Source organism: Mustela nivalis (assembly GCF_964662115.1).
Source record: "Mustela nivalis genome assembly, chromosome: 6".
In the NCBI taxonomy this organism is placed as follows: domain Eukaryota; kingdom Metazoa; phylum Chordata; class Mammalia; order Carnivora; family Mustelidae; genus Mustela; species Mustela nivalis.
In genome coordinates, this window is record NC_139025.1 from 150,254,050 (window position 1) to 150,269,089 (window position 15,040).

A 15,040-nucleotide genomic window follows, 5' to 3' on the forward strand; every position below is an offset into this window, starting at 1 on the left:
TGTAGGGGCTGTCCTTTGTGCTGTAGGATTTTTAGCAGCATCCCTGGCCTCTGCCCACTAGATCCCCACCAGGCTGACAACCCAAACACAGTCACATGTCCCCTGGGAGGCAAAAATTCCCAGTTGACCACTGACTTAATACAATGACTTCAGCTAAATGTGATGATAAATTTGATTTTTTTTTTCATAGATTTTAAAACAGAAGAGGAGCTCCTGTCTTACATACATGAAAATTACCAAAAGACTGTGGCCACAGGAGAAAAGATGTTGCATTCATGCGCTCAGAATATGATCTCAACCATTAAAGCATTCCTAAAATCCAAAGGCACCAAGGAATTAGAAGTAAGAGAGTATGGGGTGGTTGGATTCTTATTGGCAGGTTTGGCCATATGTGTTGGGAAATGACTGTTCCGTGGTGTGTGATTCACAGGTAAGATAAGCAAAGGGGTGAATGTAAATCCAGACCTTGGAAGGTGGACATGGTGAACTGGTAAGGCAGAAACCCAGGAAATAGGCCAAGTGAGGGTAGTGGAAATTACACGTACTTTTCTAATGAAATCTCTGTCCCGAGCTGCACATTAGCTGCATGAATTAAGCTGGTGGTTCTTACCCAGATTCACCCGGAACGTTTTTTAAAAAATGCTGATGCCTGGCTTCCTCAAGACCAACTGAGGCTTGTTCCTGGGTATATGTACTTATAAAGCTTGCTAGATGATTGTTATGCACAGGGAGTGTTGCCAGTCACTGGTTTAGACCATGCTGTCATTGTCTTTATTCATGGTTAGTGGTAAAAGCCAGGCTCCTCTCAAGTGGACAGGAGTTGCTTATGGTCCTTATTTATATATGTATGTATGTATTTATTTAATTTGATTGATTGATTGTAGGCTCCACGCCCAACGTGGTGCTTGAGCTCATAACCCTGAGATCAAGAGTTAGATGCTGTACTGACTGAGCCAGCCAGGTACCCCTCCACCCCTAAGGAATCTTTTTTTTTTTTTTTTTTTCAAAAAGGTTAGATATGCAGGCTTGTATCCATGTTCCCTTGCTCTCAAATACTTTTTACCATGTTCCTTTTGAAGAAAAGGAGAAAGAACATTCTTTTTTAAGACTTTATTTAAAATAGAACATGTAAGCAGAGGGAAAGAGGGAATCTCAAGGAGATTGCGTCAAGTGCAGAGTCCAATGGGGTCTTGATCGCACTTGATCATGACTTAAGCTGAAACCAAGATGACACTCAACTGACTGAGCCACCAGGCACCCCGCACATTCATTTCACTGTTTTTCATTCAAATGAAATAAGGGGGCAATTTGTAAGGGAATGTACTTCCCTTCTTAGGACATTAATCAGCTGTGAAATAAATTAGAAATAATATATAACTCAGTAGTCTCCTATGTAATAATTTTGTTTTTTCAGATGAACTGCGTGGATCAAGTGAAAAATAGCCTCTTAAAAACTAGCAAAAGTCTTCGACAGAATCTAGGGGAAAAATTGGATGAAGATAAAGTCAGAGAGTAAGTTATTACCTTGATATATTTACTTTATATATGTATGTATGTGTGTGTGGGGGGGGGAGGGGTGTTATTTATTTATTTATTTATTTATTTATATCACTCCAGAACAGCTCCAAGATTTGCTTGGATCCACTTAAAATGGATTGATTGACTGATTGATAAATAAATACAAACTAGATTGCCACTTTCTCCTAGAGGCTGATTCTCCACGATGTTGTGATGTGCAGTCTGAGCTACCCTATTTAAAAGCAATGTCTCTTCTCTTTTTCGGTTGTCAGTTCTTCTGTAAATGGATCTTTGCTTAAGGAGGGAGCATGTAGTTAAATGGCACTCAGGATGGATATGACCCAAGCATTTCTTTTTCTTTTTTTTTTTTAATTTATTTATTTGATAGACAGAGAGAGATCACAAGTAGGCAGAGAGGCAGGCAGAGAGAAGGGCAAAGCAGGCTCCCTGCTGAGCAGAGAGCCCGATGCCGGGCTTGATCCCAGGACCCTGAGATCATGACCTGAGCCGAAGGCAGAGGCTTAACCCACTGAGCCACCCAGGCGCCCCTGACTCAAGTATTTCATTCTGTCAAGGTGCCAGCTTCAGGTGTTTCTTCGTTTGGAGCTGTGTCTGCAGTGCCCGTCTGTCCACGAAAGCACCGCAGAGATGGAGCAGGTGGTGAAGGAGGCAAGTATATAGCCCAGCACCGCCGGAGATGAGCCCGAAAGGCTCTCCACTCCACTTCCCTGCAGGAGGCACGTGGTCATTTTCGGTTATGTTCTTCAGGTGACAGGCTTGCTGCGCACGGTGTGTTTGACTGAGGATTCGGCATACCTAGCAAAGTTTCTCGAGGAAATCTTGGGATTGTGAGTTTGATGACTACTAACTTTAGAACTGTCTTACCAGGAACTGCATGTGGTTGGTATTATGTGAGAATTACGGAATTCTAAGGACTGTGTGTCCTGCTGGATGCGGGGTGGAACAGAGAGGGCGGAATGGTGATCGTCGCACAGTTAACCAATCTCTTCCACAGGTATATTGACTCCATCCCGAAGACACTTGGAAATCTTTATGACAGCCTGGGGTTTATGATTCCTCCGAAGCTGGCTGGTGTCCTTCCTCTAGATTTTTTCAGTGATGACTCCGTGACACAAGAAAACATATCACCCCTTCTCTCTGAGCCTCTTCCATCAAGTGCTCATAGGTCAGTGTGTGGTGGCACTGAGTCTGACCAGCTAGAAGAGCTTCGCACCAGATCGGCTAAGAAAAGAAGGTAGGAGCTCAAGGAGTTGAAGGAATTACGTGCTTTGTTGTAGGTCGGACAGAGGGCAGTTGTCTTGGTGTAGAATTTGTTGAATTACTAGTTGTCCTTCTGTCTGAATCCCAGAAGCCATCTATAGGCCTTCCTAACGTGCAGCATCTGGCGTCCTGTATTTTATCCAGCGAATATGCAGGATTGATGATGTAGTCCACAGTGCCCTTGTTTGTCCACGTAGGGTCTCCAGGAGCTGAGATAAGCTTCCGGCTTTGGTGACTTTGTTTTCCGTGATGCTCCCTATTGTTCGTAACTAGTTGGACTAATAGTAGTTAACTTTTGGAAATTGTGAGGTTGCTGTGTTTTGCTGCAAATTCAAACCAATGGCAAGATAACTGACTTTTATTAATTAGTATATTATTTTCAACTCTGATTCTTTTCTAGTTTACTCATAATCTCTGTTCAATGTGTAATGCCTGTTTGTTTCTATTTTTAAAAGGAAAAACGCATTAATAAGACATAAAAGCATTGCAGAGGTTTCCCAGAATCTTCGACAAATTGAGATCCCCAAAGTGTCCAAGAGAGCTACAAAAAATGTAAGTTTTTTCCAAGGGACAGGAGATAGTGCCACCAGATCCGTTCCTTCTAGCACGAGTTGATACAATAAATAAGCTTAAAGGGGAGTGCCTCTACTTTGAGGGAGTGGGACCCTGGGGGATACAGAAATAAAACGAGAGGGTTTTATAAATGAGTATTCAACTGGAATCTAACAACTGAAGAACTACAGAGTTGTTAAAGATATACCATTTTACCCTTGGGGGGCCTGGGTGGCTCAGTGGGTTAAAGCCTCTGCCTTCAGCTCAGGTCATGATCCCAAGGTCCTGGGATCGAGCCCCGCATCAGGCTCCCTGCTCGGCGAGGAGCCTGCTTCCCTTCCTCTCTCTCTGCCTGCCTCTCTGCCTACTTGTGATCTCTGTCAAGTAAATAAATAAAAATCTTTTAAAAAATTATTAAAAAAAAAAGTTAGTGGTGTTTTCACATCCTTAGTATGCCTTGAAAAAAGATGCAAATCTTGTGTACCTTGGAATCCGGATCAGAAATCATAGAAAATCCAGAAGTGGACGGCAACAAAGGTGTCAGACCTCCTTTCTCTCTAGATGTTACAAGGATTTGCAGTCCTTCTAGGACTCCTTAAGTCAGGCTGTATGTGGTAGTTCATTTTTTAAAAAAATATATTGGCATAATTGGAAAGAAAAGCTTTAAAAACAATTCTGTTGTTTAGATGCATCTAGATTTTTAGACTATCGAGTAGTGAATAGATCAGTGAAGTCCTAAAGTGTGTAGTCCTCCTCTGGTTTATATGGCTTTACCCTTAAGTGTCTCTTCTCCATTATTATTTTTTTTAATTTAAGATTTTATTTATTTTGGGCGGGGAGAGAAGAGCGGATGAGAGAGAATCTTGAGCAGATTCCGCTGAGCGTGGAGCCTGCCGCAGGGGCCCAATCTCACAATCTGAGAATCTCAAAACCCTCAGAAAGTGGCTTGAGCAGAAATCAAGGGTCTGGTGCTCATTGACTGAGCCACTCAGTCGCCCCCTCCTCCATTCATTCTTTAGAAGGAATCCTTGATGACTGTTTGTTGTGTCTGTTCCAGGCCCTTTTCTATATATACCAATAGCACACATCAAAGATGTCTTTATTATCTGTTACACACACACACACATTACAAACAGTTGTACAAACCTGTTGTACTCGTTCTGTTTTTTTCTTTTTCCCCATCATTGACTTGTTTCTGTGTACGTACAGATAGGCCTTCCTTCCTTCTCTATTTCTAGAGGTCTTTCTGATGTTTTCACGTCTGCTTTGGATAGATGTATCAAAATTTGTTTCACTCTATGGATATATTTTTTTAAAGTTTTATTTATTTATTTGTCAGAGAGATTGGACACAAGCAGGGGAGGAGTAGGCAGAGGCAGAGGAAGAAGCAGGCTTCCAGCTGGGCAGGGAGCCCGATGCGGGACTCGATCCTAGGACTCTGGGATCATGACCTGAGCCGAAGGCAGAAGCTTAACTGACTGAGCCAGCCAGGCACCCCTCACTATGGATACTGAGGATGTTTCTTATTTTGTATTATAATGCAGGCTTCCGTGTCCTTAGAACCTATATCTGTTTTTGTGCATTTTATAAGTATTCCTACAAGTGGAACTGCAAGGGTCAGAGGATTTCGTGTGGAATTTTTATTCTTTTAAATGAACGTTGGTTTCCTCCTCTTCCAGGAGAGCTCTTGTCCTCTTCAGCAGCCTCCACTTCCGCTGAAAGATCCAGTACAAGGTACGCCGGGCTCTCGCAATGCATTTCTTCACTAACATGATGAACCCAGCTTAATGGCATGTATATTAGCAGCTGCATACAGTTGTAAATGAGAATTTTGTGTATTCGTTGCTTAATGAAATACGTCCAAATGTCTGATGCTAGGAGAATAAGAAATTCACATGGTCTCAAAACACTGCATTCTGCAAAATCGCTGGTCGGAAATCTTTCTTAAAAACACCATTACTGTGAAAGCCATAAGAAAGAAAAGAAGCGGTGATAAACTGGTTTGGGTGAAAGCACTTGACGTGACCACTGAGTGCACCACGTGATCCCTGCTTCCATCGTAACTTTCATGGGCCGGTGTGGGGGGTGTGGTAAGGGGTATTGCTGAGACCACAAGAGAAATGGGAAGATGGATAGTATGCCGGGTGCCCTGCCCTTGATCTTGGGAGATGTGCGCCGAAGTGCAGGGAACTAACGGGTTGGGATGTCCTCACCTTACTGTGCAACTTCAGTGAGGGAAAAAATTGTGTAAACATAGAGAGGTGCAGGGAGAAAATCAAATTTTGATGGCTGATGAATTTTAGTGTTGAGTCTATGTGTAATATGTTATTCTTCGAAGCTTTCTGTCACTATTAAACTTTTAAAACCTCAGGAAAACAAAGGAACAAATCAAACTTGGCTGTCAGGTCCTAAATCCATTTCAAGTATTTTTTTTTGAAACTTGGGTGTTTTTGGTGTCCTTAACAGTAATGTCGGTCACCAGTGGGTGGTAAATATCAGGGCTCCTCCCAGCTTGTGGGTCAGGGTTAATTTGGTTTGTATTTATTTTTTTATTTTATTTTTTTAAAAGATTTTTGTTTGTTTGTTTTTTAAATTTGACAGAGATCACAAGTAGGCACAGAGGCAGGCAGAGAGCTAGAGGGGAAGCAGGCTCCCCGCTGAGCAGAGAGCCCGAATATGGGGCTCGATCCCAGGACCCTGAGATCATGACCTGAGCCAAGGGCGGAGGTTTAACCCACTGAGCCACCCAGGTGCCCCTGGTTTGTATTTAAATGACCTGCTCTAAGAGGAGTTTATCCTTCGTGAGTTTTTGAGTAGCCGCCTCTGGGACATCTTGCTTCAGACTAGTAGAAGACGTCCTGCTAGCTCTGTCAGTAGTTTCTGACTTAGGAGCTGTTTCTCCTAACTTTGAGTCTGAGTGGTCACACAGTTCTCATGCCCTGGAGTCAGGAAGAGCATAGCCCAGCAAATATGTAAAATATAAGAGGAAGAATGAGATTTGTGGAATTGAAAGGAACAGTTCCTCTCCTTGGAGCTGAGCAGAATACAAAGTAGTCAAAAGTGAGGAAAATCATCATAGTAATGGTATTTAGTAAAAGGACTCTGATCTACATTAGCCAACCTCTTAAGGATTGTGTCCATTTTACAATGAGGATGGCCTCAAGTGATGTGGGCCTTACTTATGTTTCTGAAAAGTTGGATTTAAATGGAATTTGTGGGGTGCCTGTGTGGCTCAGTTGATTAAGCCTCTGCCTTGGGCTCAGGTCATGATCCCAAGGTCCTGGGATCCAGTCCCACATCAGGCTCTCTTCTCAGCTGGGAGCCTGCCTCTCCCTGCACCTGCTGCTTGCCCTGCTTGTGCTATCTCTGACAAATGAACAAATAAATAAACTGAATTTGTAAGGGTAATAGTTTGCATCATGTGAGTATAATATTTAAGGAAATCTATTAGTAAATGTGAATATTAGTAAATGTTGCTTTTCTTTTCTTTCTTTCTTTCTTTTTTTTTTTTTTTTTTTGATGCTTTCAGAAGTGACCAAAGTTCGAAGAAACCTCTTCAACCAGGAAATGATTTCTCCTTCAAAGAGATCGGCAAAGCGAGGGTTGCCTAGAAGCCACTCCGTGTCTGCAGTGGAAGGTCTGGAGTGTAAACTTGACAATGGCAAAAGGACCAAAGGTACTATATTTTCGGGTAGCCAAGAGAAAGGGGGCTCTTGTATCCAAAGCAGCCTCCCAACTCTTGGAGAAGCTCACTGATCTTCTGTTTTCCTCTCTGTGGTTACCATCAGTCTTCCCCTTGGGGTCTCTCTCCCTCCAAGCCTGCATGAAGACTTAATCCTGGTGTCTGCCCAGTCCACCCCACAAACAAACATCTAGTTTACAAACCCAATGAAAAAGAAAGGAAGGATAGTAACCAGTTGTTTTCAGTTCTTTTGGAGGTTTTTGTTTGTTTGTTTTACTTTTTGCTTTTTTTGTTCTTTTAGTAATTAAATATGATTCACCTGTGTCGGTTAGAGTCCCAAAGTTATGCAATCATCATCATGAATTGCGGATCATTTTTAATCACTCTAGAAAGAAACCACATTCCATTAGCGGTCACTCCCTTTCCCCTGACTTTCCCAGTGGGAGGCTGGGTTTTTTCTCTTCTTGGTCAGTCTAGTTATAGGTTTGTCAATTTAATGATCTTTTCAAAGAACTAACTTTTAGTTTTAATTGATATTTTTAAATGTTGTTTTTAATTCTTGATTTCATTGGTTTCCTATGCAGTCTTTATCATTTCCTTCCTTCTATTTGCTTTGGTGTTAGTTTGATCTTTTTGAGCTTTTAAGCTTAAGTTTAGGCTACTGATTTGAGATCTTCCTTTTTTTTTAATATAAGCGTTACAGGTGCAAATTCCCTTCAAAGCAGTGTTTTAACTGTATCCTCTAAGTCTGGGTGTATTTTGTTTTCATTATCTCAAAATATTTTCTGATTTCCCTTGTGATTTCTTCTTTGACCCATTGGTTATTTAAGAATGTGTTAACCTCCCTGTACTTGTGAGTTTCCCAAATTTCCTGCTGTTGTTAATTTTTTTTTTTAAGATTTTATTTGTTTATTTGACAGACAGAAATCACAAGTAGGCAGAGAGGCAGACAGAGAGAGAGGAGGAAGCAGTCTCCCTGCTGAGCAGAGAGCCTGATGCGGGGCTCGATCCCAGGACCCTGGGATCATGACCCGAGCCGAAGGCAGAGGCTTAACACACTGTGTGACCCAGACGGCCCTGTTGTTGTTAATTTTTAATTTCGTTCCATTGTGGCTGGAAAACAAACCTTGTATTTTAATCTTGTTTACTGAGACTCATTTTATGCTCTACCATTTGTTCTGTTAATGGAAAATGGTATGTGTACGCTTGAGAATAACGTGCATTCAGCTTTTGCTGGGTGGAGTGCATTACTATTCATCTGTTTGACCTATTTATTTTATTTTTTATTTTTTAAGATTTTATTTATTTATTTGACAGAGAGAGAGAGATCACAAGCAGGCAGAGAGGCAGACAGAGAGACAGGGGGAAGCAGGCTCCCCGCCAAGCAAAGAGCCCGATGTGGGGCTCGATCCCAGGACCCTGAGATCATGACGTGAGCGGAAGGCAGAGGCTCAACCCACTGAGCCACCCAGGTGCCCTGATCTATTTATTTTATAATTGAAAATTAATTCCCAGGGTTCCTGGGTGGCTCAGTCATTAAGCGTCTGTCTGCAGCTCAGGTCATGATCCTGGGGTCCTGGGATCGAGCGCCACATCGGGCTCTCTGCTCAGTGGGCAGCCTGCTTCTCCCTCTCTCTCTCTGCTTGTGTTCCCTCTCTTGCTGTGTCTCTCTCTGTCAAATAAATAAATAAAATCTTTGGGGAAAAAAAGAAAGAAAATTAGTTTCCTTTATCTATTTCAGCCATCCCTCACCCACCTCCCCTCAGGCAACCACCAGTTCCTTGTATTTAAGAGTCTGGAGTTTTTGTTTTGTTTATTTAGATTCAACATGTAAATGAAACCATATGGTATTTGTCTTTCTCTGACTTAACTTCACTTAGCAAAATGCCCTCCAGGACCATTGATGTCATCACAGATACCAAGATCTTATTCTTTTTTTATGATTGAGTAATTCTCTATTGCATATATACCACAGTTATTTCCATCTGTCAGTGGACACTTGGATGGCTTCCACATCTTGGCTCTCTGTAAAGCTGGAGTAAACACAGGGGTGCTTGTATCTTTTTGAATTAGTGGTTTCATTTTCTTTGGGTAAATACCCAGTAGTGGAATTACTGAATTGTATGATCATTCTTTTTTTTTTTTTTTTAAGGATTTTATTTATTTATTTGTCAGAGAGAGAGAAGCGAGAGCAAGCACAGGCAGACAGAGTGGCAGGCAGAGGCAGAGGGAGAAGCAGGCTCCCCGCCAAGCAAGGAGCCCGATGTGGGACTCGATCCCAGGACGCTGGGATCATGACCTGAGCCGAAGGCAGCCGCTTAACCAACTGAGCCACCCAGGCGTCCCTGTATGATCATTCTATTCTTGAATTTTTTAAGGCACCTTCATACTGTTTTCCCCAGTGGTTGCATCAGCCTGTATTCCACCAACAGTGCCCGGGCTACCCTTTTATCCATATCCTCGCCAACACTTGTTTCTTGATTTTAGCCATTCTGACAGCTGTGATGTGATAGCCCATTGTAGTTTTTATTTTCATTTCCCTGATGATAAGTGGTGTTGAACATCTTTTCAGGTGTCTCTTGGCCATCTGGATGTCCTTGGAGCAATGTCTGTTTTAGGTCTCCTGCCCATTTAATTGGATTATTTTTTGGCGTTGACTTGCCCAAGTTCTTATTTTGGATAGTAACCCCTGATGGGATATGTCATTTACAAATATCTTCTCCCACTCAGTAGGTTGCCTGGTCGTTTCGTTGGTTTCCTATGCTTTGTAGAGACTTTTTATATTTTGGTGTAGTCCAGCAATTTGTTTGCTTTCGTTTTCCTTGTCTGAGGAGACATATTTAAAAAAGAAGTTGCTAAGGCTGGTGTCGAAGAAGTTATTGCCTGTGCTCTCTTCTAGGATTTTTATGGTTTCAGGTCTCACATTTAGGTCTCTAATCCATTTTATTTTTGTGTATGGTGTAAGAAAGTGGTTCAGTTTCATTCTTCCACATGTAGCTGTTCAGTTTTCCCAGCACCATTTGCTGAAGTTACTGCCTTTTTGCCATTGCATATTCTTACCTCCTATGTTGTAGATTGGTCATATAAGGGTGGTTTATTTCTGGACTTTCTGTTGTGTTCTATTGATCTAAGTCTGTTTTTGTGCTAGTACGATACTGTTTTGATTACTACAGCTTTGTAGTAGCTCTTGAAATCTGGAAATGAGAAGATTGTTCTCGCTAATTGGGGTCTTTCGTGGTTTCATACAAATTTTAATATTATTTGTTCTAGGTCTGTGAAAAATGCTGTTGGTATTTTGATAGAGATTGTATTGAATGTGTAGGTTGCTTTGGATGGTATGGACATTTTAACAATATTAAATCTTCCACTACATGAGCGTGATATAGCTTTCCAATTATTTGTGCCATCTTCTATTTTTTTTCATCAGTGTTTTATAGTACTCATCATACATGTCTTTTACCTCCTTGGTTAAGTTTATTCCTGGGTATTTTATTCTTTTTGGTAGAATTACAAATGGGATTTTTTTTTTCTAATTTTTTATACTTTATAAGATTTTATTTATTTATTTGGGAGTTTGAGTGAGAGAGAGAGCCCACGAGCAGGGGCAGAGGGAAAGGGAAAAGCAGGCTCCTCGCTGAGCTGGGAGCCCAAAGCAGGGCTTGATCCCAGGACCCTGGGATCAGGACTTGAGCCAAAGGCAGAGGCTTAACTGACTGAACCCCCGAGGTGCTCCTGTTTTCTTTTTCTTTCTGCTACTTCATTACTCGTGTGTAGAAATGTAACATTTCTGGGGCGCCTGGGTGGCTCAATGGGTTAAAGCCTCTGCCTTTGGCTCAGGTCATGATCCCAGGGTCCTGGCATCGAGCCCCACATTGGGCTCTCTGCTGGGCATGGAGCCTGCTTTCCCCTCTCTTTCTACCTGCCTCTCTGCCTGCCTCTTAAAAAAAAAAAAAAAAAAAAGCAACTTTTCTGCATACTAATGTCTTGCAACTTTACTGAATTTATTTATCAGTTCTAGTAGCTTTTTGATGGAATATTTAGGGTTTTCTCTATATGGTATTGTGTCATCTGCCAATAGTGACAGTCGTACTTCTTCCTTACCAATTTGGATGCCTTTTATGTCTTGTCTGACTGCTGCAGCTAGGACTTCCAGTGCTGTGTTGACTAAAAGCAGTTGAGAGTAGACACTCTTGATCTTGGGGAAAAGCTCTGTTTCTCACCATTGAGTATGAGGTTAGCTGTGGGGGCTTTTCATCTATGGCTTTACTACCTTGAGGTATGTTCCCTCTAAACCTATTTTGCTGAGAGTTTTTATTATAAGTGGATGCTGTAGTTTGTCAAATGCTTTTTCTGTATCTCTTGAGAGGATCATTTGGTTTGTGTTTTCTCTTGTTTCTGTGATAGATCACATTGATTAGCAAATATTGAATCACCCTTGCTTCTTTGGAATAAATCCAACTTGATTGTGGTGAATATTTTTTTAATATATTCCTGGATTCAGTTTGCTAATATTTTGTTGAGGATTTTTGTCTCTATGCTCATCGAGTCAGGCCATACTGGCCTGTAGTTTTCTGTAGTGTCTTTGGTTTTAGTATCAGGATAATGCTGGCCTTGTTGAATAAATTTAGGAATTTTCTTCCTGTTTTATTTTTTGGAATAGTTTCAGATTTGGTTTCTTTTAATAATTTTTTTAAGAAGATTTTATTTATTTGTCAGAGAGTAAAGAGCATAAGCCAGGGGGAGCAGCAGGCTCCCTGCTGAACAAGGAACCTGATATGGAAATTGATCCTAGGACTCTGGGTGGACTCTGACCTGAGCCACCCAGACATCCCTCTTTTAATAATTTTTATCACTTTATTGATATTTTCATTTTGTCATACATTGTTTTCCTGATTTCATTTACTTCTTCATTATTTTCTTAAGCTCATTAGCATACTTAGAAAACTTGATTTGGGGATGCCTGGTTGGCTCAGTTGGTTAAGCATCTGCCATCAGCTCAGGCCATGATCCCAGGACCCTGGGATCGAGTCCCTCATTGGCTCCTTGCTCAGCAGGGAGCCTGCTTCTCCCTCTGCCTGCCTCTCCCCCTGTCTGTGCTCTCTCTGCATGTGTCTCTCTCTTTGACAAATAAATACATAAAATCTTTAAGAAAAGAAGAAAGCAAACTTGAATTGATGTCCTTAACGGTTGGTTTTTTTTTTGTTTTTTTTTTTTTGTTTTTTGACATATTGAGGGCATCAGCTCTGTTTTCCAAACTTTTTGTAAGGCATATATTATTCCATGTTGTGTGTGGTCACGGAAGTTTCTATCTGTGGTTAATCAGTGACCTGACAAAGATTTCCTTAAATGTCTGACTCCAAAAAGGGAAAAACAAAAAGGTATTCTTGTCTCTTTAAATCTTCCCAGGGATGAGGTGCCTGGGTAGCTTGGCTGGCTAAATGTCCAACTCTTGATTTCAGCTCAGATCATGATCTCAGGGTTGTGAGATGGAGCCCTGAGTCGGCCTCTGTGCTCCACGTGAAATCCACTTGAGTGTCTCTCTCTCACTTGCATACGTTCTTTCTCTCTCTCTCTCTCAAAATAAATAAAAATCTTAAAAATCTTCCCAGGATAGGGGCACCTAGGTGGCTCAGTGGGTTAAAGCCTCTGCTTTCGGCTCAAGTTATGATCCCAAGGTCTGGCATTGAGCCCCGCATCAGGTTCTCTGCTCATCGGGGAGCCTGCTTCCCCCTCTCTCTCTGCCTGTCTCTCTGCCTGTTTGTGATCTCTGTCAAATAAATAAATAAAATCTTAAAAAAAAAAAAAAAAGTCTTCCCAGGGTGCATTGAGGGAAAGCTGTTGCATCCTGAGAGGTCGAAAACCAAGGCAGTTGTCTGCACTCAGGAGTCCACAAAGCACACAACCCCAAGTTTGGAGGACAGAGTCCCCACTGTCTGTCTGCTCTACCACCAGCCAGCTGCTCCCAGAATGTGGGCCTCTCCCCACCACTGCAGCAGGACTGAGGAAAGGAGATCATAGCTATCCATGCATGGCATTCCCTTCCCGAAAATCAGCATCTCCCTTTCATATAAAGCATTTCCCTTATTGTTACAAGTGGCCAGTTGGGTTCCATAGTTCCAAAATACTTGCTTCTGATCATATCTCCCCCCAGCTTACTAGTTGTTTTTGGTGGAGAGACCAACCCCAAGAGCTTCTATGGCACTAGTTTGTGGAACATCACCCCTATTTCCCAATTATGATTAATATCCTATAACGGCCTCATTCAGATTAATACCAGTTTGATTTCAGTAGCATTCTAAGACTTTGCTCCTATAAATTCAGTTCTATTTCCTACTCCCTCCTTCGTGCTATACTGTTATACACATTACATCTTTGTACGTTGTATGCCCATCAACACCAATTTATTTTTCATTTGTATTTATTTTTTTAAAGTAGGCCCCACAACCCAGTGTGGTGTCCCAACACAGGGCTCAAACTCAGGACCCTGGGATTGAGACCCAAGCCGCAATCCAGAGTTGGACACCTTACTGACTGAGCCACCCAGGCTCCCCATCGACACCAATTTATAATTATTGCTTTATCTTTTAACTCCTAGGAGAAAAACAGTTACAAACAAAAAATGCTTTTGTGTTGTGCATTATATTATTTTTTTATGTAGTTCCTTCCTTGGTGCTAATTCTTCCCACAGATTCCTCTCCCCTTGAGTGCCCTTTCAGTCTAAAAGACTCCTTCTAGTGGGGCAGTTCTTCTACTTAAAAATTCTCTGTTGTGTTTTTTGGGGGGAATTTGTTTTAATCTGGGTATGTGCTAATTTCCTTCATTTTGAACAATAACTCTGCTGGATAGAGAATTCTTGGTGAAGTCTTTTCAGCCCCTGGAGTACATCATCACAGTGTTTTTGTCCTTCCTTTCTGGTGAGAAACCAGCTGTAGCCTCTCTAGAGGTTCCTTTGTACTTGAGGAATTCCCTGATCTTGGGCTCCTTTCAAGACCCTCTCTGACTTCTGACAGTTTGATTAGGATTTGTTAAGTGTGGCTCTCTTTGACTTTATCCTACTTGAGTTAGTGAGGTTCATGGATGTGTAATGTCTTTCATCAAAGTTGGGAAGTTTTCAGCCCATATTTCTTCAGAAGTTCTTTGTGCTTCTCTCTCTTCTTTTGGGCTTCCTCTTATGTGGATGTTGCACTTGAAGGTGTCTGAGACAGTTTCTTCTTATCCTTTTTCTGCCCCTCAGACTGGATAATTTAAATTAAGCCACCTTCAAATTTGTTGACTCTTCTCCTACCTCATATCTGTGGCTAAGCCATTCTAATATTTTCATTTCTCAGCTTTACAATTTCTGCTTGTTTCTTTTTTTAGGATTTCTGTCTTTTTATTGATGCTGCCTTTGGGGCAAGTCCTCAGTCTCCTACTTCCCTTTGGTTCTTTGAATGTGGTCTTTTTAGGTCCTTGAACATATTTCAGTTAATTTAGAGTCTTGGTCTAACAAATTCAGCGTTTGGAATTCCTTAGGGACTGCTGCCACTGACTGGTTTTTCTCTTTCCCTGCACCTGAACCAAACTCTCTTGCTTCTTGAATGTCTCATGTTTTATTGACAACTGGACATAACAAGGCAGTTCTGACAGACCTGCTCCTCCCAGCCAGGGTTGGTTGTTACCGTTGGTGCCATTGTTTGCTGGGTGACTTTCCTGAACTAATTCTTTAAAGCCTGTATTCTGTCCTGTGTGGCCGCTGACGTCTGCTCAGTTAGCTTAGTGGTCCCGCTGGTGATCGGACCGATTTCCTTCAGTGCCTGGAACCAGTAAGTTTATCAGCCTTTGTCGAGGGTCCTAGGTGCCTGGGCTCAAACCCTAAGAGAGAAACGTAAGCCGCCTGGCTGAGTGCTGGAGGCCTCGAGGTTAGTCGCAGTTGATAGCTCAGGCCTCAGAGGTTTCTCCAGGGCACACACACGCCCCTACATTGCATGGAATTTGAGGTTCCCAGGAGTATATTGGAGTTTTGCAAAG

The 15,040-nt window shown here is 41.9% G+C and overlaps 1 protein-coding gene across 2 annotated transcripts in view; it reads left to right on the forward strand.

The window, feature by feature from the left end:
• TICRR (TOPBP1 interacting checkpoint and replication regulator) overlaps window positions 1-15,040 on the forward strand; it is a 43,064-nt gene that overhangs the window by 18,099 nt on the left and 9,925 nt on the right. For both annotated transcript variants that reach the window (XM_082736075.1, XM_082736074.1), the window contains exons 8-15: window positions 191-342; window positions 1,415-1,512; window positions 2,094-2,187; window positions 2,287-2,366; window positions 2,534-2,773; window positions 3,255-3,351; window positions 5,031-5,085; window positions 6,881-7,027. In XM_082736075.1, coding sequence (XP_082592201.1) covers window positions 191-342; window positions 1,415-1,512; window positions 2,094-2,187; window positions 2,287-2,366; window positions 2,534-2,773; window positions 3,255-3,351; window positions 5,031-5,085; window positions 6,881-7,027 — 963 coding nt within the window. The remainder of the gene's footprint in view (window positions 1-190; window positions 343-1,414; window positions 1,513-2,093; window positions 2,188-2,286; window positions 2,367-2,533; window positions 2,774-3,254; window positions 3,352-5,030; window positions 5,086-6,880; window positions 7,028-15,040) is intronic.